We start from the raw sequence: 24,906 nt of genomic DNA, 5'->3' as shown, positions 1-24,906 counted from the left end.
GAAACAGCAGAGGACTTTGTCTCTTTGATAGGCAATACAGACCCTTTTGAAACTCATAATCAGCGTGATGAAGATATCAAAAGGACGGAGGAAGATGAAGGGTCAGGGAAGGTCTGTCTGTTGCAGCTTCAGCCAAAATTAACATGTCTCACCATGACTCCTTGAAGATGAATACCGAATTCTGAGGATCCGAGGATGATGAATGCTAAAAGCGGATGAGTGCATATTCAAATAGCCGGGCAAGTCTGGCCTATTTTTGCATATGAAATTCCATTGCAACGGAGGGTCGAGACCTCTGGGTCCTTAAGGAAAGAATGTGTGACTTGAAATGAGAGACCAAAGGGGCTGCTCGCATCCCCTGGCCTCCCAGCTGGGAGGACAGCACACGGATCAAAGAGGCTCTGTGAATCTTCAAGAGGGGCGATCGGGATAAACTTGGAGGGCATGTGAAGGGTCTGGGAGAACTCCTGCTCCTCGGGCATCGCATGTGGAAGCCCCATCTCGGCCTTGGACCATTTACGACTTCTCCTTGTTTTCGTTTAATAATTCAGAAAACATGAAAAGACCACAGCTCGCCTCTGCCATTAAAGTCCCCCGGGGGCGTGCTGCTCGCAGGCAGCAGCGCGAGTCACACAGTCCAGTGAGCTGTGCGTTTACCTCACGTTTGTCTTGGCCAGCTTTGTGGTGCTGTATTAGAGCAGAATAAGGGATGATGAAAACTCTCGGGCGCCCGCCTGTACCTCACTAGGTGAGCATGACGCATGAAAACAGCATAAAAAGGCAAAACAAACCTTACATCAATCAAATGTTTGTTCAAGTGTCGTGAGCACTTACCATCTAATACAATACTATGTGATTGAAATACATTTTTGGATGCTTTTACTGTTTTGTGGATTATTTCTTCCAAATATCCTCTAGTGTTAGAGGGCTATTCATTAATATGGTGGATACATCCTTGAAACAGGGGTGTTGCAACAGGGTAGGCAAACCACACAAATGCCTGGGGGCCCCAGCTGAGAGGAGGCCCCCCTGATCATTTCAGTCCACAGCAGCAACAATGTTTGAGAAACCCCCCTTAAATCCTATGATCAGCATGTACAGGCGACTGCAACGACAACCAGGCTGTCTTAATACGCGAGTATGCCGGTTGGGGTTCTTCTACATCACTGTTATTGTTAAGGCCTCCATCATATGAGCATCAACAAATACTGGTCAAAATTCAAATCCACAGAAAATCCTCCATCTGCAAACCAATTACCCATCTCACCCCATGACGGTGTCAAAACATCCAAACACAGGAGGAGGAACCAGTTGGTGCTGCAGACCCTTGTCTTCCACCCAAACCTGTGTGTTTTTGAGTGTTCCTGCCGTGTCACAACAACAAGAGCCCGGTCATACAGGCGGAGAACAGAGCGTCTTTTGTCGGCAGAACTAGGACGACCAGCATCTCCTGTCGGGCCTCTGCCCCTATGAGAGACCTGAAGTCTCCCGACCTCCTGCACCTAATCTGCCAGCCTGCCAGGGCCCAGCCCGGAGAGGCCTGTCATCACTACCACAGAGGCCTCTATTCATCCCTGCAAAGACAAAGCCAAAAGTGTACAGCAGCCATCCGAGGCATCCCAGGCATCCAGATATCCACCAGCGATATCATTTTAGGCTTTTGTGAGCCCGTGCTTTTGGTTTACCCTGCGTCCTCTCACCAGCAGCATCTCTGCTCCTCGTTCCCTTCAAGTCAGGGATTCGTCTGCGCTGCAGGGACCTCGCATGACATCGCACCACTCTGCTACAAGCAAGCAGGTTTTGGAATTGATTGCTACGTAGTGACATACATTAAGGCTGGGTGTTGAAAGGATAACAATAACTATCAATATATAATCTTAGCAACATAACAAAAGTTCATATCAACACTTTGCTTATGTATTGTGCAGAGACAATGAAGAAGTGCCCATAAAACCAACCAACCTTCCCTCAGGTGCATACATCAGCCTTTAACTTGAAATAATCATTTCATATCCATCGACATAACCTGTACGACAACAGCATGAAGACATTTTAAGACAGTGTTAACTCTGGACTTTTTAAAAGTTTTGCTGAATCGTTTTTCAGTGGTTTCGTGTCTCTGGGTTGAAGATCATTGGGAATATGCTAAGGGGGAATTTTCAAAGTGATAACATTCAAAACAGCCATCAGCACATCATGGAACTCATTTTGCATCATTAAAACACAAATGCACTTAGACAACCAGGGCCACATTGTTCCAAAACACTGAGACACAACATTCAGCTGTTGAATGTGGCTCAGGGCGAAAAGCACGAGAACTGCTTTGACAAGAAAACTCTGAAGTGTGTTGCAGAAAAAGTCAAACTAAAAAGACGTGTGTACAAGTTGTTCAGAGTTCACGGTGTTGCTCCCATGTCAGACCCTTCCGCTCGGATCCTCCTGTGGCCGCGCAGGGCCCCTGAACTTGGTGGTGAAATCTCCACCTGCTGATAGCATCAGCTGCCCCCACAACCCCTCCGCCCTCACCTGCCAGCCTACCCACCCCCCCTCCCCTCCTCCGCTCTTGGGCTTGTGTGGCGGCCACTGATAAAAAGAACAGCAGATAAGAGGAAACACAAGCTGCGGCGAGGAACGCGCTGCAACCAGGAGCCCAGAACAGAACATCGGCCCGGTGGAGAGGGAGGAGAGGGAGAGAGATAGAGATAGAGGGGGAGGAGGAGGAAGAGGAGGGGTGGTGGAGGAGGAGACGAGAGAGAGGAAGGGGTGAGAGATGAGAAGGCAGAACGAGAGAGAGAGAGAGAGAGAGAGAGAGAGAGAGAGAGAGAGAGAGAGAGAGAGAGAGAGAGAGAGAGAGAATCTGAAAATGATTAAAGAAAATGAAAACTGCTGTTTACCCCCGGGCAAAAGAAATGTGGAGAAGAGGAGGAGGTTCTGTCAAACAGAACTGAACAATAAATATAAATATCCAAAGAGTTCAAGGACGAGTTATTCCTGGGGGAAAATACATCCATTCACTGTATTAACTTTTAAAAATATATGTAATATATATAATATAAAGGGAGATATAGGATGCATGTGGTTTTGTTAAAGAAATAAGTTCCCATGACAACATAAAAAAGTTACAGTACTTTGTAGTTCTTCCTCTGCAAGAGCTTAATATTGAAAACTTTCAAGCTGCTGCTGGCTCCAAAACATCTGCTCCACTTAAACCTGTTTAAAACAGGGCAGTGACAGTATCTTGTGAAATCACGGAACTTGTCACAATAGACAACAGACATAATCCTGCAGCAAATCACAAACCCCGTCGTCAACTGACAAACTGGCAGAAACACACAAAACCGAGCGTCTGCCGTTTCCAGTTCAGTTCTCTGGAAAACAAGAGTGAATGTAAATAAATCTGAGCTGTTGACACGGGGCCTGAGAGTGGAAGGGACAGGTGCCACAATGACTCCGCCGACCTCCAGGGGGATGTATGCATCCCATAGCGGTGTCCCCTTTCAAGATGGACACCGGAGGGGACAAACCAGTTGGTCCGCCCCCGGGGTGTGAGCGCGGGTCGCTCTGCCACGGCCAGGGAAAACACCCGCGGCTTAGCCGACATTTAGCGTGCATTGTTTGAGGATCTTTAGGCGTGTGCTCAGATTTCTGTCCCTCCATTAGAGACAGTAATCTTATGATGAAGTGCAGGAATCAGAGTCAGTCATTTCCATTACTGTATCTAGAACTACTCTTTGGACAAAACAACCCTGCAGCTTTCTGCTCTGCTTTCTTTAAGTCGTGCTGGGCCCAAGCAGCATTGGAATACTTAAAATGTAATCTAATATATATATATAGCTCAAAAGAATCTATTAGCCCGCATTTGACCAAGTACGCCCTGCTCCTGGCCGGGCTTCCACCCATTGGCTCGGAGTCAACGCAAAGTGCCCTGCTAATCCAACAGTTGTCTGTCTACACTGAAAGTCACCTCTGAGTCGAGCTGCAGCACTCGTGTCAGGAATCCACAGGCTCTTTGCATACCGAGCGGCCGGATATCCTCTCGTTAAAGAGGGCCCTCAAAGCCAGGGCCATGTGTTGGTCGACTGCGGAGGGTGATAAGGGGGTAGGGGTGGGTGGCAGCAGGGATGTACAGGCAGCGCTTAAGAAAGAAAAAAAAAGGCCTTCAGACTGACATGGACATCACTTTGAGCCGAGACAACGCTGCAAGACGAGAGCGGACTGTCCAGGTTCGACAGGAAGCAGCACGTTTTCTCCTGTGGATCCTCGGAGCTGAGCGCTGCGCCGGCTAAAAGTGCAGTCGCTCCTGCTCCGAGCCCACGGATCTGTGCATCTGTGAATGGCTTTTGTGCTGCTGCCGGGGCAGAACAAAGTGAGTTCAGGTTACTGCACTCCTCCCGTTATTGGCCCACATTGTCTCTAATTATTCCAGCAAACATTGACACAGCATGTGTGGTCTCACATTTATACCCTCCCGCCCCCCTCCCTCCCTTCCCCTCACATGCTTAGAGAGAATACAGAGAAAGAACGAGAGCAGGAAAACAGCGAGAAAGAATTTATGAAAGGGAGGGAAGGAACGACGAGAGAGAGAGAGAGAGAGAGAGAGAGAGAGAGAGAAATGTACTTGCATTCCCCGTATTGTGATTGGTTGTGCTGCAGTTATCAGCGACTGAAATGCTTTGTGTGTCGTCTTGTTTTCATGTCGGAGAACAGAACACGGTGTGTGCTCAGGGGATTTCCTCACCTTTCTCCCATGTCACCTCAACTCAGGAGAGAACACATGCACCATGACAACTCCAGCTAATAATAGATCCGCAAAATCCAGACCAGCCAACAAGGGGCAAAACGAAGGAAGTGCTTTTTTTTTTTTTTAGATGCAATAACTGAAAAACAGAAAACAGCCCTTCTCCACAACCTTAAAGCTCAATCCCACACTCTAATTTGAATCCTGAAGCTTTGCCGTTGCCCGGACAATTCTAACTCCGGCTTCTGCAAAACAATAATTATGATGAATGTACGCATCAGTAGCTTACCAAATCCTCCGTCCGTGAGATTAGCTCGGGGCCATGCTGCAGAAACGCTGACCCAAATATGCTACATGTGGTTGCCAATAGGAAATGGGTGAAAGGCAAAAGGATGGTCTGGTGTGGAATCGAATCACAAAATGTTCATAAGGGCTGCAGCAGAGAAAGAAAAGTTATTGTAAAAGTGTTTTTCAGCATTTTGGTAGCTGTGCAAAAGAAAACATCCGTGAAGTGTTTTACAGCCATTACTATAAAATCCAATTAGCGGCGTTTCTGAGCAGATCTATAGCAGATTCTTTTACTGGAAACCATTAGAGCAACTGGACTGACTCATCTGTTGTGTAGCACAACATTTTCAGTTTCCTCAGACGGGTTCTGATTAGTGAGAGAAGAGGGTTCAGATTCAGCTTCGTCAATACTTTGTTAATATTATATCGCCTCTGATTTGAATTACTGATCTGCCGTAGCCGAGTGTTGAACGCTAACAGGAATATGTGGAGCTTGCAGCCACGTGAGCTCCACGTGTCAAGAAAACAAAGCTTTGATTTATCACTTCACAATAAAACATTTTGCTGAAGCTCATACCTGCGTCACGTGCAAGTGATGCCGTTACGTCCTTTCCTGCAAAGTCTGGGGATGAACCCTCTGTTCGACGGCCTTTGGCTACATCCTCAAAACTAGGTTTTTGATTTGAAATGGTTTACAACTTAAAAAACGATCTCTGTCCACAGGGGCGTAATAATCCACGTCCATACTAGCACCTGAAAACACAAGGTGTAAGAAGCGGATTGGTTACGTAGATCATTCTAGAAAACACTTCAAACCAGGAACAACTGCTACTGATGCTTTACACCTTCACCGCTGGTAGTTGAGTCATGACTGAACATATCAGGATGGTCTAATGGCCGTAGCTTCATAATTAATGACCAAATATTAGAGCGGCATCGAACTCTGCATCGAACTTTCCATCAAACTTTGGGCAACAAAGAAAAAAAAGCTAATTTCTCCAAATTACAAACTATTCCTTTAATGATGCTTCAATCAAAAATCAGTTTGAGCTTCATCTTTTGTATGAATAAATGTTCAATGCACAAATCCTCCTGCATCTGTTCTATGTGAAAGAACAGAGGCTCAAACTGGATGGTCGGGGTCACCATTCAAATCTCGGAGGCACATTTCCTCGGACGTCTTTACTTCGAAATGCCTGCGGGATGCATGTCCCCCCCGGGGGTGACAATTTGACTTTGTCACATGCCTGTGGGATGCAGACAGAAAAGCAAAAGGCTGCATTGGCCCCTCTTTTTCTGTCCTTGTCAACTTCTCTCACTCGATCTCTCATTTCTCTCAAAACAGCATCCGAAGAAACGAGACTTCTTGACATGTCCTAGGACAAGTTATCATTAGCGAGCCAAGTGTGTTTAGACAAACTGCACCAACAACTGCCAAGCAAAGAATAGCCGAGATCTCCTCAGTGCCCTTTTTAAAATAGCTAAAATCTAAAGTGCCGCTTTTGCAGAGACAGAGGGACAAATCAGGATAAACATGCGAGAGGGGGCGAGACGGAGGAAGCACATTGACCCAAATAGTGATGCGCTCCATCTCACACTCTGATGAAAACTGATGGTTCCTTCCCATGTTTCCCTAATATTATTACCTGTAGTCAAAGCTTTAGAATAATGTATGCTGGGAAAAAGAAAATACCTTGACATTCTTCTTATGACAGCAACATGCAGGGGCAATGAGAGGTCAACAGATGGATCGCAAGGGGACAGAGACGGACACAGCTGGCCAGGAGTAATTGTCCTGACCTTTTCATGCACAGTCAGGTTCACATTGAGCCAGGGAGGGGGCTGGGGGGGGTGCCGTACCAGGACTTAAAAGCTTTGCACACAATTTGCATGAAAGAAAATGTCATATCCATTCACCTAATTGACCACAGTCTTCACAGGTACCGTCCAGACATCGCTAAGCCAGTTACACTTTTAGATCTAAGACATTTACCGTGTATAAAATATTGTTTTCTTCTATGGTAAAACAACGAGAACAGTTCTGAGTCCTTTACATAGCGAATATAGACAGAGTCCTACTCCTATATCTAGATTTACCTTTCTGTCCGTGTACGTGTTTGTCAGCAGGATTACGCAAAACTACTGATCAGATCACCTAGAAACTTTGGATGTGACAGGGACCAAGACAGAAGCCATGAAATGTTGGCATGATTTCTTTTTCCACTTTGGTTAACATTGCGAGACAGGACGTTCTATTTCTTCTTCTTTTAACAGTTCCACCAAACCAGGGAATAATTTATGTGTCTGCAATCTGGTGCAGCTTGATTGAATTTAAGGAAACTATTGGGCCTGTGCGGAGGTGTGCGCTCTACTGAGTGCCAATCTACTTCACAATATTACATCTGCAGGGTGCAAAGAGTGGTAAAAATCTTTTGACATTGAAATTAGAAAAATCAAATGTAGATACTTTAAATAGTTCCACATAAAGAGAACAGCCTGTATCACTGCTGTCCTTCAGTGGTTTTGGTACATTGTGTATGGTCTCCCACTGTGTTTTGTAGAATATCTGTGGCTGGAAGCTTTGGAAAGCATCGTATCCCCAGCATGAAGTCTAATTACAGTTTTCACCCGACGGCAGCACTTCAGAGGTGTAGTGCACCTGCACACGGACGGAAATAGAGGCGATGCAATTGTTACCTCGCAGTGGCCCAGTATGAAACTGCCGTCTCTGATTCTGTGTGTTCACAATGCTTCGCAGAATATTCAGTGATGAATCTCTGCGCCAGGAACAGGTTCCTGTGTTTTAATGCAGTGTAATTAAATGTTTTTAAAATGGCTGGATCGCTCCAGAGCAAACAGGCCAGAGGAAAAAAACAGGACAAAAATTAAAACAGGCTTGATCCTTTAAAAAGTATGAATTGAAGCTATTAAAATAATTGCCAACTGTAGAACGTGGACAATGCTCCTTGCTAAGTCATTCCACTGCAGTGAGTCAATGGTTTCTGCATGATTTGGAAGATGAAGTTACTCGACTACTCTGATAATAACCTAATAACTAAGTAGATGAATTCATTGACATTTCTTTGAGGCATTTTTATTTGACATTCCACAGCCAAAGCGATTCTGAAAACCGAGTCAAAAGGTGAACTGATGAAGATAAGAATTATTTGCATGGATAAAGACTTTGGTATGAATTGTGTTTTGTCTCAAATCCATTAAAGTTCAGCAATTAGTCCGGACTGGTCCTGTGATAGTCATGAATTACTATCGTCTACAAGCTGGAAACAAGCAGGTCTCTTCTTTACAAGCAGCAACAAAGGCTTTGTGCCGCAGCCCCGACTTCCGAGTCCGACCCAGGATGCAGGAGTTAAAAGCCCGACCTCTGCATGAACTCCAAATAAATAAAAGTGCAGCTGTTTACTGCTAATTTAACATCAATGGGCCGCGCGATTACAAAAACAAGGGCGAGGAGAACTTCAATCAGAGGCACGCAAATAACCTTTGGCGTATAAACTCAACAATAGGGAATTAGTGATGTGCGCTCGCAAAACGAGGTAGATTCCTGAAGTGTGCGTCTTTCAGCTGTCATGGGAGCTGTCAATGAGTTATCAGCCCGATGATCATGGGGGCACTTTGAAAGGATCCCTGGTCACGCTTGGTTTAACACACATTACAAGTGCATGTGCACAGTCCTCTCTCTCACACACACACACAGACACACAGGCCTTGTATAAACTTTACAAATAACAGAGTCAACTCTGTTCCACCTGTTGTGTACTCTACCAACGCCCCAGCAGATTAGAATATCTGCTGGAATCAGATAAAAATTGTTTCTTGTTCCAAGACTTCCATCAAAAATGTAAATAAAGTATTTTTTTTTCCCAGCAGGATCTGAGCAGAGCGGCAGGAGGTGACCTAACACTTTGGCCGGCTCTAAACACTCTGGGTTCAATCAAACACTCGGAGTTTTTTCTTTTTTCTCTCAGTGCTTGTGCAAGGCAACACCTCCACCTTTATTTGTATGGGAGCGGATTTAGCTCGAAGGTCTACAATTACATCATCACTGAGTTTTGCAGCGCTGCATATCAGGGCCGGCATTAGTCAGAGAGGCCTTTGAAGAGTTTGGCCCAGCCCTCGCTCACTCACTCTCTCTCCCCTCCTCCCCTCCTCCACCCCCTTCAGCGCTGGCTTTGATGTTAGCGCGTGGAGCTGTGCTGCGCGTCGAGGCCTCCCTGGCCTCCCTGCATCGCCTGATCCTATCTGCTCAGGCGGCACATTCATGTGGTTTACACCCGCAGCACGACTCCCGGCAGCTATTCACCCAGCCCTGCAGGCCCCTCCCAGTTCAGGGTCCAGGGCCTGGAGAGGGAGGCAGCATGGCCTAAGCTGTCGACAGGGGTCCAGGGGAAGGACAGGAGGAGCTGTGGAGGTTTTATCAAAGCCCTGGGCTTTACTACAGAGTTTTTATTGCCATGGTGTGTCAGTGACTGTACTATATTTGTAGAGTCATAAAAGAAAAATTTACACCTGACCCCGTAGGATTTGTGCAATGACTGTATATAAAAATGGACGATGCGTCTCCCAATGTCCAAAAAGTGAGGCCAAAATATTCCAGTTATGGACACGGACATCTTGCTATTGTGATGTCATTTGAAGCAGTAGTATCGTGGTACCAATACACCCAAACAACAAATCAATCTCAGCCATCGCCACACCCCCTTGCATCAAATAACTAATTAAAACCAAAAAAATGCACCTGATTATGAATAAAAGAGCAATCCTTACGGTTTTTTGACCTATATTGTAGGCAGCCACCAGGGGGCAAATAACACATTTTTCCAATCAGAATGTGTTGGCGAAGGTTAGTGACTCAGCGTAGCCTTGGTTGCAACTACACTTCACACAATGAGCTACCCTTCAAAAATAAATATTTAACATTGTGAGAATAGTCGCTTGACAAACGAGACAGAAAAAAGAGAACAAAAGAAAAACTGTGTCCCCAATATATTCAGTCCACCTCTGTTGCTTGGGAGGCATGAGAAGAAAGACAATTTTTCATTTCAGAAATCTAGGGCGCACCAACAGGAAGAGTAGGAGGTGGTTAGATGCAGTGATATATCTTTACTGCAGAGCCAGAAGACATGCAGCACTGCCAGAAATAAAAAAGAATCCACAGATAACCCAGCTTGTTCCCATCTGACCGAGCAAGCCCAATCCATCATACCCCCGGCCCCATTGTGTTCCAGCCTGGATTGTCCTCTTTACTGGAGCCGAACTATCTGCCCACACATAAGGAGGCTCCAGAAACTGGTCTGGGATGGGAGGGTAAGGGCAGAGATGAACACGATAGGGTCAGAGCTTCCACCTGAAACTGATTTGTCCCCATCTGGCACCGCTGTAAATGACCTTTGCCACGGTTGTGTAGGAATCCATTAAGGGAAACAAAGGCAGCAGAAAAGAAAAATGGAAAGGTTTCTGACAGAGGACCTGTCAGAAGAACCCTCACCACATTAATATGATGCATTGGGTCGGGGGTGATCATGTGCACAGAACCAGTAATGGCTTCCTTGAACAATAGCCAGAGAAACTGAAACTAGGCCTGAAACATATTAGTATGAATCAAAATGACAAGAGGGGCAGGATCCTTACTGACAACAACATTTTGTTTTTCCGAACAACTGAGGCTGATCTTGACCTGCGGATGAGCACAAGAGAAAGATCTCTGAACCCCGTGTTCTTGCACATGGGTGAGTGGGACAGATCTGTGATGAGACGTCTGATTTCAACAACACAAAACGCAGGGAGTTCAGAGGATCGAGAACACAAAGACATGAGTACATTGAGTGGTAGGAGAAGGAGGCAGATGGATTGCAGTCCTCAAAGAGAGATGGACTCCCTGCGCAGCTACTTTCCGAGTCTATTGGGCAAAAAAGTACAACAAAAGGGGGAGGCTGGCGTTGTGGCCTTCCACGGTTAGTCAGCACATTCCTGGAAAACAACAAAGCATGCCTCTCCCTGGATGAGCCACTGTGAGCATTGTCATTTCATAACCCTCGACCCCTTAGCCTTTGTTTTGCAGACCCTCTGTGTCAGTGGATAAAAATGTGGGCTGACGGGATGGACCGGGCCTTTCAGCGTTGTCTCATCAAACGCAGACTGGAACACCAGCGGCTATTCACAAAGTGAAAATAGCCCCTCCGGACCCTTCTCCATCTTTGACTTGTGACGAATATGCTTCAAAAATTTAATTTTCACCTGTGAAGAAGTGACATCCTGTTATCGTGCATTTCCCAGAGCTCATCATAGAAAGCTCACGGCCCCGGGGCAGAGCTGAATTAACATTTCCCCATCGATGGAGCGTAAAGCAGAGGACAAACAAAAGACATTCATACAAATGGGTTCGGACACATAATCAATAGCAGATCAGGAGGAGAACGACGCAGGGGGATAGGGTTCCTCTGGGAGAGGTCGGCATACTGAGGAGACAGCAGCTCGGAGCACCGGCGCTGACTGATAATCTCTCTCAGGGTGGAACATCAAAGATCAGCTCAGCCACTCAGCCCAGTGGAAACTAACATAGCTACTGGGGCCACCAGTACCAACATGCACTTGTTCCAGGTGGAGCTGTGCAGCGAGTAGGAATGAGAGGCGAAACTCACAGGGGGAGACAAGCGTAAAAGAGCCAGGGGCAGGAGAGGAAGCAGGGGCTGCTGGTTCAGGAGACAGAGTGGGCCAATTAAAAGAAGTCTGGACAGGAACCAGGAGATCGAAGAGCGAGTTAGGTGCTTTAAGATTAACTCGCACCTGAATGCTCACTGCCGGCAATCAGTGTTTTAGAGAACGGCTAAAAATAGAATCCTAAATTATAGTCATGGATTTATATTTTCAGGTTTTCACATATCTGCTGTGACACCGTGTCTATAAGTATTGACGATAAGAAAAATCCATCAGTCCATTGACAGAAATCCATCATCATTGCAAGTAGGAATGGCAGATGTAGATTTTTGAGCTATTTTTTGTGATCACTGCATTTGGGTTTATCAATTGTTTAAATAAAAAAAAAAGACATTTCAAGACCTGATATGGAAATTTGCCTTTTTTGACTATTTCTCAGTGTAAAGATAAAAAAAATCTAAAAAACAAAACACACTCTAGATTAATGATTAAAGAATCACAACCCTAGATGGAGTTTATGGACATTTCAAACCTTTATCGGCAGATTGACAAAGAAATTACGAGAACAAAAGGAAGAACAGTACCCAACACAGTTTGCCAGGGAGCGCGGTGGCAATTCATCAGTGCACGTTGTTTTAGAAATAGTGTAATCATCATTTGAAGTCATTTTCATGCAGTAAAGCAGGCATGACAAATTTTGGCTGCTTCAGAAAGCGCAGACTGGTGGTGGGGGTGACAGTGTGTGTGTGGAGGGGGGGTGGGTGTTAAGCAAGAGAAAGAGAAAACAGTTTAGTCTGTTCTATTCCGAAAAAGGGGAGAAACGTAGCCTCAAATTACTTTGGCTGGGACATGAAAGTGAAACAGGGTGGCGGTTAAGAGACGATAGCACTTAAAATACAGCTGCAACCGCCAAGCCAATAAATGGAAAAAAGTAGGGAGCAGCACTTTTAACCTTTTAAACCAGCGTTTGTGTACTGCTACTGTTGCTTTGGCGCTGGGAGTGGCCCGGTCCCTGGCACCTCCCGTCTGGGACCGGCCCATTATGGCCTCTTGGGGTTTCCAGCCTGTGGTGAGAAAGCGCGCTGGATGCCTTAAACCACTAAAGCTCTCATTATAGTCTAAATGCAGCGCGACACAACTCCTGCCAGCACCAAGGTAGGAGCTCCAGTATTTAAGCTCATCGTTGTCTTAGCTCAAAACCACCACTTTCCCCCTGCACATCCAGTCAGAAAAAAAACCCAGCTCCTCCAACAACCACACCATGAAGTCTCCCCTTCTACGGTTACTGGAACGTCATGCACGTGGAGATGGAATTCAGAGGTGAAACAGCTCATGGGCTCCGCTGTAGTGTCTTCTTCCTGATGCTGGATTCAGGGGGATGCTCCGTGTCTCTATAGAGAGGAAGTAGGTAAAAGCCACATTATATTCCCTCTGGTTCTGGCCGACTACGCTATGAGTTCCATCTGGTCCTCTCGGTGCCCCTGCCACGTCCCTGCCTCCGCTCCTCACTCACATGCTGACAGCGTGGGCCCGCTGGAAATCAGAGGCAGATGTGCGGTCACGCGGTGCATCACAGCTCATCTCGCTACAGGAAAGACGATTTGGCGTCGGAGAGATAATGGAGAATGATGCACAGCAGATGGTGTTTCCCCCTTCGCGTCGCTTGCGTTCGGATCTGGCGAGCGCTCGTGAGCATCGTCAACAACGATGTGAATGTGAAGAAATATGTCGACGAGTGGTCTGACTGCCCAATTAGGCCATCGGTGAAATGAGATTATCAGTTCATCTGGAGGTAGAGAGCTTTCGTTCTGTTAAGCATCAGCTCGTCAACCAATGCCAAAGCCGGTGTCCGTGTTTACACCTGAGCGACTCGATCAGGGGATGATGTGGTCATGCCACTGTTGCCCCGGCTAACAGGCTTAACGCAAGTCTAACGCTGCTAATGTGTGGGGAGGTAACGCGGGACAATCGTCACCTTTCACGCAGCGTGAAATATGAAAACAAAGCATCGCCTTGTTCACTGGAGAGTTCACTTATCTGGGCCTTTTTCATTTTACCATGACATTTTCATTATCCCAGGCTAATCAGTAAGGATTTCGATCTGGAGCAAGAGGTGAATACAATTAAGAAGCCGGCAGGACGGTCAACCTGCAGTGCTCCGACCGCCAGGAGGCAAACAACTGCCGCTGCTATAAATACACGCTTTAAGTCGACTTAGGGAAATGTCTCTCGATGCACACTCCACCTTATTTGTTGACAGATTGATTTAAGGACATGTTGATTGCTCTGCTGTTACAAAGTCAAACTGGAGCAATAGGAGAACGGGCTTGGGAAGCCTTGGGTTTGGCACAGTGGCCAGATCTTCATCGTCATGCCCCCCCCCCCACTCTCCCTCTTACAGCAGAGCGAGAAGCAAATTAACTTAATTTATTATTTTTGGCCCCGACAGCATGTGCCACTTTTTGCACTCTTCAGGCAGCGCTGAGCGGGTGTTAGCTTTGGGGAATTAGCAAAAGCGAGCTGGGAGTGTTATGAGCAGCGATTGCGGTCAGGTCTTTGCTCAGGAACACTGCCAGGCCCCCGTTTCCCCTGTATGTGAACCTGTACCTGCTGAGGTCTGGTCACTACTGTACACACATGGTAACGCAAACCCCTCAGGGCTCTGTCCAAACAGCAGAAGTGAGAACTAGAAGGCCCCATAAACCTCAGACCGACCAAATCAAGGGCCCTATTCACAGAGCTCAAAGCTTTAGAGCAGAAAGTAGACAAGTGCAACGCTCGCCGAGGTCAGTGCGGACAACCCGACCCACCAGGACCTAAATATTCATCCTCAACCCAAATCCAGAGTAAAACTATATCCGTTACAACACCGCAGCAATTTCCCAACACATTACTGCAATGTTATTTCACAAGTATAGAATTTGCAAGTGGGGGAATGTGATACCGGATTAAAATTATACTCTTCAGGTTGTTTGGTTTACGTTTGTTGTCAGTTTCAGCTTTCATAAATCTTTGGTGGAATATACGCTGTAAGAGATTCAAGATAGCACGCTGCGCTGGACAAACTGCCCCTCATTATAGCCTGACAAAATATAAGCTGCCTCTAAGTGGTCAGAAGCTATGTTAGCAAAGAAAGCAAACCTAAATAGATGTGGTTTTTCGATGTAAAGCTGAGGTCCGACATTTCTGTGTGGTTACCAAGTGGCGCCGAATGGCCGTCACTGTGTATAAACAGGGGCCATTTTTGTGCCGAGTTTCCCCTAATTTGATCCCCACGAATCATCTTTCTGTCGAAGTAAGAGTTTTTAGGGGGAAGACAGAAAAAAAACAGCGGTTGTGTACGGAAAAGATGCAGCTGATGCGGGCGGCCATTGTTGCAGAGCGGCGAGGGATGCTGCTCGCCGAGTGAAGTCAGAAAATACAAACGTGCAAATGAGTCAGCGACTTTACACGCTGCACAAGACGCCTCGTGGTAGAGAGTTGCTGAGGTGCTACAGCGAAGTTGTTTCCTGCAAACACGACACAAAACAAAAACTCAAAATTGAGTATTTGCAGCCTGTAAACACCCCCCACCCCCTCAACCCTGCCCCTCGTTGAAACCAGTCCTCCCACCATGAACCAGTCATCTCATGGAGTTCAATAGTTTCACAGAAAAGATGAAAACTCCCCCCAAAAAAATTCAACTATCTTCACTTGGGCTTTGTTCTCGCACACCGACACCTCGACTTTCATCTCCTGGGGATCAAACGCTCCCCCCCCCCTGCCCAGGCACCCACCTTCACATTCAGTTTCAAAACTTCTTTCACATAAGTCCAAATCAAAGCCATAAGCACCATACCAACACTTTCTCTACCTCCATTGTGCCTCCATCACACACTTCAAATCACACAGAGTGAGTCACAGGTCAGGAAATGAATAGTTCAATCTCTGGCACATGATTTTTTTTTTTTCTTCTCCTCGCAGCCTCTCAAGCAGCAGCCAAGTAGATTAAGCAAGAATTATAAAACTTCAAATAAACACTTGGCGCTGGAGAAAAGCTGAATATTTGGAGTGACTCAATCCAATGGTTTGTGTGTGAGCAGCTCCAGTCCAGTGCACTTGTCATGTTTGGGGGGCAGGAGGTAAAACATGGTGGGTAGTGGAGGAGGAGAGGGAGGGGGCTGCTCCATGATGACTGCTTGTTCAGTTATATTTATTTTTTAAAAACCAGTAAAGTAAAAACATGCAACATCACAAACAAGCAGTGGCAGAGTTCACAGGCTCTGGATCAGTGAATGAAAACAAACATTTTCCACCATTAAATCAAACTTTTTCTGCATTTAAAACCAAGTTAATGCCCCAAAAAAAGTCGCCATAGAACCGGGTGATCCAACCGACCCGAGCCCGGAGACAGTGGCCTGCAGCCCGGTCACTGCTCGGGGGGGAAGTTTGCAAACTTTTTCATATGAGGCGGTGGAAGTAAACTTTATATTTTTGCTTGTTTGTTTGTTTGTTTGTTTGCATGTTGTTTTTAAAAAGGAGGAGCTTAACGTGGATGAACACGGGGAGAAGAGCTCGGGCTGAACCGCACACATCAACAAACTAACCTGCAAGAGCATGTTTTCACTGTGAATGAATTCCACAAGATAGGAGCCATCTTGTGACCGCATATGCTGCATGCTCGGTACCATCCTCACGCGCATACACACACACGCGCGCGCACAGACACACACATGCACACACACTATATGCACACACACCAGAGCCCCCGTGGAAAAAGTTTTACGCAGGGGCAGCTCGGTGAAATTACACCCGGGGTCCAGGCAGCGTTGCCCGGGACCCTGCAGCCTGTCTCCCCCAACTCCCCACCACCACCCTTTCGAAATAAAGACTTTCTCCACGTACTTGAACGATCTCCCCCTCCGCGCTGATCGTGGCTCCAGCCTTGGAGAACCGTCCCTGCAAGCCGGTCGTGTACGTGGTGTAATCTCCATTGGGGCTGGACTCGAACAGGACCACTTCCACGAAGGCGGTGTCCTTGGCGGAGACGGGACCGAGGCGCGCGGCGGCGACCACCGCCAGGATCAGCAGGAGCACCGGGTCGGGCAGGACGCGGTGCGAGCCTCTCCCCGGCGAAACCATCATCTTGCCGGCTGGTTCTGCGCCGATCGGGTCATAATTTCACGCGGACGAATTGTTGTCGCGGGAGGGCGAAGCGGAGTCGGAGCTGCTGCGCGCGCTGCGGGCGATGCGTCAAAAAAATAACGAAAAAACGGGGAGAAAGAGTCGGAATTGCGCGATAAAAGCTGCGCCCGGACCGACGCGTGTTTATTTCACCACTGCGACTCTTGTCAATCACACAGGCTGCTCCCTCCCTCCCTCTCCTCTCTCTCTCTCTCTCTCTCTCTCACCCTCCTCCTCCTCCTCCTCTACAAAGCGGATCTCCTTTGATCTCCAGACACGTGATTTTTTTTTAGTTTTTTCTCTGTCTCTCTGTGAAAAGGGTTCAATCCCCACCCACCGGTCCCCCTGACCCGCTCTCCTCATTCTAAAGTGGCAGCGCTCAGTTAAGGAGGCACCGCGGAGACTCAGGGGAGGGGGGTGCATGGTGGGAACCGGAGAGAGGGGGGTGTGGTGGTGGTGGGGGGGGTTGTGTTGTTCCAGAAATCTTCAAGTTTGAGTTAATTCAGTTTAATTTTTTGTGCCGGGGCCCCTCGCCTGTCCGTGGGGCCCTTCTCCTTCTCTCTGTGTGAGTTTGACATGTTTCAGGCTGTCATACCACCTTAAAACAAACACTACCCTCCTCAGGACGCTGCGGGACTTAACCGGGCTAATTTTTCAATCACATTACAAAAGGTACATGTTTGAAACATCTCAGTTTGAATGAAATAATAATAAAAAAAATGTTTTATGTTATAGCATTTGTTATAGCACTCTCTTTCTGTCTATCTGTATATCTATCCATATATCTATCGATCTATACATCTATACATCTATACATATATACATCTATACATTTATACATCTATACATCCATCTATAAATCTATCTTTCTATCTTTTTTAAACTCTATTAAATCTCTCTCAATGTTTGTGGAAACATTTAAGTTAAGTTTGTGTAAATTTAGTCTTATTTTTGCGACGCTTCAGGACTTGACCAGGGTCATTTTTCAATTGAAATTTCAATTAATATATATATGTATCTAACTAAGTGTTACAATTTCTCTCTATACATCTATACATCTATCTATACATTCCTTTATATCCATTACAATACCTGAGGACATTTTCAATCACCTTCATGTCAATTTTAAGACGCTACAGAGTCACATGATGTTGTTACCTCCACCAAGGACGTTGTGTTTTCAACAACATGTTTGTTCGTCACCAGGATCCCACAAACACCCGGCTACCGAACCTTGGAAGGATGGGACATGGGTGGAGGGGAAGGAACCCAATAAATGTTGGCGCAGATTGCGAAACCATGGAATAATTTATCACTTTACGTAACATTGCGAGATCGGGCCTGTATTTCTTCAACATTTTTACCCAATTTCCCAGGGAATGATTTGTGGATCTCGATGAAAGAATCTGAGATATTTTGGTGAACCCAATAAAACTCTGGATCTCGGGGATTTAAATGTGTCATGTGGGGGGATGCTTTTTTCCAGCCGCTGTAGGATAACAAATGTAGCTACAAATCTGTAACCACCACTAATGTGTAGCTGAGATGACGTAATGTGGCATTAGCGTTGAATTTAAGGGGACCGTCGGGCCTTTGCGGAGGTATAAGGTCATTCTAGTTCAAGGCAGATCTCTTTTTCTCAGATTAACTGCTGCTTTTGATCTTCAAAGCCGTCGTCATCCAGACAGGCGCGATGAGAGAATCGTAGATCATTTCATTTTTACAAACCTCGAAATGTTAGCATGTCATTCGACACAATGTCCCTCTGCAGTAACTGTCAGAATCTGAGGGTTACGATAGAGAACAAGCTCGTGATTCATCGTTTATTTCTTGATGAACACCAGTTTTATTAGTATCCTCGTTAAAGTATTTCTCTTTTAAACAAAGTGTTGCTGGGATTTACTGCAGTTATTTCTCAATCATTCTCTGTTCAGAATATAAAAAAAGACCAGTGTATTGTGTAAAAACATGCACGCCGAGTCCCCGGAGAACATCTTCTGCCTTTTCTTTCTTTCGGACTGTGAGATAGTTCATTATGCGTCAGCAAATAAGCACACTGTGTCCCGAATGGACATCGAAACAAACACACAGATCATTGTTTTATTCCTACAAAAGGAGACAATTTGAATCGTTGTGCAACTTAACAATCCGAGGAAAGAGCTCACAGCACCGTACCATGCCTGGTGCTGTCAACTCAAGGGTGAGCGTACCACGTTGAGTTCAATCTCTCCGTTCTGTGTCTTGAGTTGAACCACAATAATTCCACCAAACTCGTGTGCTGCAAAGAAAACACTCAGGTATTTTTAAAAGGCCTGAGCTGTGCGCGGTGATCGATGTCCAAAAACAGCCCAGAAAACCACCAGGTCTCATCTTGCTGTCAGCTGTGTGGCAGTGTGATTATGAAAACCAACTGCGAGGACTTTTTAGGTCAAGAATGCAGCCGCCTCTGGAAGAAAGCATGATGGTCAACATGTGTTCGGACCCAGAAGGACAAAAAAAGAAAAGAAGAAGAAGAAGAAGAAGAAGCAGCGTGGAAAACAATTCAAAGACGAAACTCTAGAAGTTCTTCAGCAGCGTGACAATAATTTACAGATCACACTGGACGTCACTCTTTGTTTTATGAATCCTGATCCACACCACATGTCCCATATCTGTCTTGTGACACTGAACACTCTCTGTTTCGGTTTCTCTCTCACACGCATGAAATACATACGACGGAATGAATGAATCCGACGGGACTTTAAAGGCACAAAGCTCGATGATGAAATTGAATTAGATTTACTTCATCAGTTCACTAATGGACCAAGAAATGCATCAGGTCACAGTGAGCCACACTCGGTTCCTCTTTTATTGCAAGTCTGCCCTCTGCTGGTCACAGCTGGTTTTCAATCCGCGAGAGCTGCAACTTCATTTTTCTACTTTCCTTCAACTTAAATCCAGTGTTTACAAGAGTATACTGATTTTGGTCACATCTGGCCCTTTTGAATCGTTTTGAAAAAGACATATGATGATTATAATACGTCTAATTTTGTCACTTCTTTCCAGACAAACTGTCCGCCCCCCCCTTCCCTCCTGATGTTAGCAGCTGTGGATCCTCTCCTGACGCTCCGGTGTTGAAACTCCCTGAGAAGCATCAGCTGTGCCGCTTGTTTAGGCTGAGGATAAGAGTGACTCTGACGGATGATGGCCGGCTCAGTGCATTACTCTGCCATCGCTTCCAACAGGCTGTTCAGTGAGGAGGGAAGTCTGTTGCGTTTTACTTCTTTAAGAAGTTTCATGTGATATTACAAAGCTCTTTTTCCTGTTTGTAGTAAAACACAGTCTTTCTTCTATTCCAGCCCTGGAGTATGAACCTCGCTAGAGCTGAATCAAATTGATTCATAATAAAATATTCAGTTTGTTGCCACCATAGACCACTATGCGTATAAAGATGGTTGACAAGTCTCAACTTCCTCCCACTATCCAGAAATGAAGCCAAAATATCTCAGAGACAAACGCTGCCATCTTGCACATTTAGAGCCAGAGACTGAGCAGCAGCGATAAGGGGGCGGAGCTGCAGCTGCGAGGTCTTACCAATCTACCAATCATGAGTAAGACTCAACTGTCAATCATGACGTTTCCCCCCAGTTTTTATGGCACCAAATAAACATGAACATCAACAGAAACCATCCTTGAGGAAAATAAATTTGACATGTACTTTTGGTTTGTGCCCCATTCACTAACATGGAGGATGCAGAATTTATGAGTTATACTGCAGCCAGCCACCAGGGGGCAATCAAGATGCTTTGGCTTCACTATTGGGAAGCAGTCATGTCGTCCATCTTTACATAGCAAAATTTCTTGTTGCATGACATTGATGCTTTTTTTTTTTAGGCCGAATCTCAAATGTGGCAACAATCACGTAAATATTTGTATGAAAATAGAAATGTCTTTAATTAATTTACTTGTTTTTGGAAGTTTATCTGTTGTTCACTGTGTCCAAGTCCTGACGTGTCTCTGCAGCTTGTCCTCAAGCTACTTCGTTCTTTTACAGATTTACATGCATCATTATCGTACGACTGCGATGATGCTCGTAGTTCCTGTAAAGCGTCAGTCCAGCGTGAATTAGGGTTTGTCCCTAAATGACTTGCCTGGATAAATAAATAAATATGAAATAAACACCAGATCATGGGTTACTAATAATACCCAAAGGGAACGTTTGAGTGTGTTTGATCAGCCCCTCACTGCAGCACTATGTGCACCAACCCGGCTCTCAGCCTCCGTGAATTGTCCCTTTGTTGGCACGGTGCTGACGTTATGTTTTAATGAAGGAAGGAGATGATGAGGAGGGGGAGCGTTTACATTCATGGCTCCCAGAAGAGCGCATCACTGCAGCATATTATTACATAAAGCAATTAGGGGGCCCCGCAGCCCCCAGATTATGGGGGGATGCTTTCCCCATGACTATTGACTCCAGTCGGCTCAGAGTATGTTGCATGTTTGCAATGATGTCATTGCACAAACCCCAGTGGGAAACTCTCATGAAATGTTTTGCAGAGGATTAGAAGTTGAGAGGACGTTGGGGAAAAATACCAAAACAGAGAGAAGTGGAGTGTTGAGTGTGGAGTGTTCTCCGTAATAATACTTGTATATAATCATAGATTTAAGTGGCTTTTAGCAATATATTTAAAATAGCAATGTATGAATTGGCAGCATGTGATAATGTGAAAGGGGTCGGTTGTTATCAGCAGTTGTTAGTCTGCAGCTCCTCCCGACTTCACGGCGCCCAACAAGTTTCAGTTCATCTGAGATGTTCAGCTCATAACTTTACAGAACTTCAAATCACAGCTAACGTTGCTCCACAGCTGCTGGATGTGTGAATAAGCAACTGTTAGCTAACAAGTTCACTGTAGAGCCTCAAAGGTATCGAGGGTAGATAGTTCCCTTTAGCTTTGAACCCACATTTCTTTTAAGTGCAGATTATTAGGTACACCTACCAAACACTGGTACTGTCTAATACGACAGGCGTGAAATAATAGAACGCAGGCAGGGAAAGATTTGTCCTGTTGAAGGGTATTTAAGTTTTAATAACATCCTCGAGGGCCGTACTTAACGATTGAACACATACATCACACTAACCTCGTGATGCGATGGAAGGAAGTGCTTCTCCTTCACGGGGCATCTGATGTCAGATGGTGCAGATGATGATGCTACTCGCAGCTGGTTCTCCAGGTGTTCAGTGGTCGGTCAGTCTTGAAAAGTTAAAGGTTTTCCAGAACCGAGATGCAAACTTCAGCTCATGTCTCCTCTGAATGGGAAAATCCTCAGGACACACGTAAAGTTTCCAGAACAATCGAGCAAAGCAAAGGTTGTTGGAGGAAGGTCTGCGCTTGTCCTTAGTTTGCAGCTCAATGACTTTGTGTTGTGTGTTGTCAGGCACTTCAGCTAGTTCCACAATAAACTGCTTAACAAATATGCTCAGTCTCATTCATTTATTTTTTATGTCCTGAGACCTCTTTCCAATTTGCCTAAAGGGGCTTTTCCCACTTACTCAGATATTCATAGCAGGCTTTTGTTCTTGCAGAGTAGGAAAATGCAGCTTTTTTACTTTGTGTTTGCAGCGGCAACAAGGCCCTCGTTCACAAAGCCTCCTTCGGAATGAGGTTTCAGCTTCTTAGCAGTTAGCTCGCTCACCACAGAACTTGTCTGTACAACACTGTCTCTTTCAGAATGTGGGTGAAAGCTTTTTGTTGAGCACCCAAACTCCACCAAGCAATTATAACAGTTCAGCTGCACATGACGCTTGACATTGGGCTTCATCACCTTGAGTGTGGATCCAAACAACTTTAACAAAAAATTATTCACAGATTTCTCTCCCATTTCGGATCCTTAACAGCTACTTGTGTGTTTTGTCGACTCGGATCATGGTCCAACAAGTCGCACAACCAGAAGGGATCACGCTGACGAACACGTCTCAGATTCTTTTATCAAAGAGAAAGTGAATTGCTGTCATTGTCATGAGAATTCTTTGGTTTTATTTTTGAATTATCTGCAGGCAAGGCCAGAGGTTTAACTGTATTGTGTTATACAGAGAGGTCTTTTATTTAGTCTACCCTCATTTATATAAATGGAGTGGACGGAATGATAGAAACATCTGTGAAAAATATAAAATCCAACAGCACCACAAATTGCTGCCTCAAAAAAAGTTGAAAAAAGTTTAGTAAAGTTGAGCTGACACCTCTCAAACAATTTAAATACAAACTCAACATTATCACCTTTATGAAAATAGAATTTACCACAGGGATGTTGTATTGGACTCCATTCATTTTAGCATTAAGTTGTACCTGATAAACCGCAACAGCTATTGTGTTCACACCTTGTCTCCAAGTGGCCAAAAAGTCAGTTAATGCAAGTTTAAAGTAACACAACACAACCTGTGTTGCATTGTTTATGCCACTTTTCTACATTAAATAGCAGAAACCAGGTGTTTTAACAGTTATATGCTGATTGAGACCATAAGATGTTTTTAAATGCTCTGAAAAAGCCAATAAGTGACTTTGTTTGGGTCAATTTTGTACTTTCCATGATTTTGTAATATTTCTCTTACACCAAAACTAGAAAATCAATTTATTTAATGACAATGTTTACAGATCTTTGCCTATATTTATATCATTGTTATAAAACCCTTGTGTAGAATAATCGGACCAAACAAACAGGACATATCGCATAAAGAAAACACACAAAAAGCAGCTTCCTCTGATCAATATCTTAAAAGCTAAGTCAGTGCTTTATGAAAGTCATTTTGTCCGTCTGACGTTGTGGTCAGACAATTATAATTACAGTATCAACTACACAGTGGACAAACGAGAGCATCAATCACCTTCTTCTTTTAAAGGTGTTCAAACAGCTCCTAACCAAACGTTACAGGCTTTGAAGGCCCTTTGCTTTCCCTTCGGATCTGGCTCCAGGGTGAAAGTGGACTTTGAAGTGCAGACTGAACCAGGGGGAGGTATTTCAATAGGCCCCTGGTTCAGTCAAGGGGTAAAGTTGCAGCCGTAAGGGGGGGGGGGAGAAAATGAGAGAGGAGAAGGAGCGAGGGAGAGTAAAAGAGACGAGAGCTGCAGTCTTTTGAAATGAGGCACCTGTACGTTTGAGGCCTGCAAGAACAGGTATGTTCCCAGAGGTTAGTTTGGGGGGTTTGGAGAATTCAAAGCCGTTTCAGTCGGCTCCAGCGCTGCTAATCTGCTCTGAGGAGCGAGGAGGATAGGGGGATATGATGTTGATACACTCACACAGGCGTGAACATGTTCTCAAAAGACTGGATGGATGGATGGATGGAATCTGCGCTCACACACACACACACGCGCGTACACACACGCGCGTACACACACACACACACACACACACACACACACTCACACACGCACACACACAGCAAAGTCAAGCAAAAGGAAAGTGATTTAAACAAACATGGTCCCTCCATTCCTGAAAAAAACATGAACTTCCAGAAATCCTCTTTTCTCAGGATCAGGCTGTGATCAGTGTGGAAACTTTATTCTGAATAAAAAAGAAAACATGATACATGAAAAACAGACAAAAGAGAAAAGGATGAGGAAACAGGAGATAGATGACGACTTTTAGGGACAGTGTGTGTGTGTGTGTGTGTCTGTGCACAATAGCTGTTTTCATGTTTAGTGACATCCTCCACTTTACAAATCTAACAAAACTATTAAAGCTGCACGTATTTATCTTGCATATATCACCAACATAAATTACAGGGGGCTGTTTCTGTGGTAACTGTTTGGAAATATCGATGCACCAGAAGTTTAACTTAACTACTGGGTCCTGCAGTTTTAAGGGGAAACTTTCATACGACAGTACGATCCAATGCACTCACTCACTTTCTTGCCAGGAGCTGGAAGAGAGGATCAATACCAGTCTCACATCTGCAAGTGTTTATCGGTACGCGTTTATTCAAAAATATCAAATTCCTTTAACTTAAGAGCAAAATATTAAACTTTCCCTTAATGTTGCATGTTCCAATATTTTTTACATTAACCCTC

General features: G+C 45.2%; 1 protein-coding gene across 2 annotated transcripts in view; it reads right to left on the bottom strand.

Moving 5' to 3' along the window:
• Positions 1-17,060, bottom strand: part of znrf3 (zinc and ring finger 3) — a 66,074-nt gene extending 49,014 nt beyond the window's left edge. For both annotated transcript variants that reach the window (XM_035166461.2, XM_035166463.2), the window contains exon 1: positions 16,586-17,060. In XM_035166461.2, the coding sequence (XP_035022352.1) occupies positions 16,586-16,825 (240 nt within the window). In that variant the 5' untranslated portion in view covers positions 16,826-17,060. The remainder of the gene's footprint in view (positions 1-16,585) is intronic.
• Between the last annotated feature and the right edge of the window lie 7,846 nt (positions 17,061-24,906).

The sequence above is a fragment of the Hippoglossus stenolepis genome, chromosome 9, assembly GCF_022539355.2.
Source record: "Hippoglossus stenolepis isolate QCI-W04-F060 chromosome 9, HSTE1.2, whole genome shotgun sequence".
NCBI classification, from domain to species: domain Eukaryota; kingdom Metazoa; phylum Chordata; class Actinopteri; order Pleuronectiformes; family Pleuronectidae; genus Hippoglossus; species Hippoglossus stenolepis.
The sequence above is the reverse complement of the archived record's forward strand: the minus strand, read 5'-3'. Positions and strand labels throughout refer to the sequence as shown.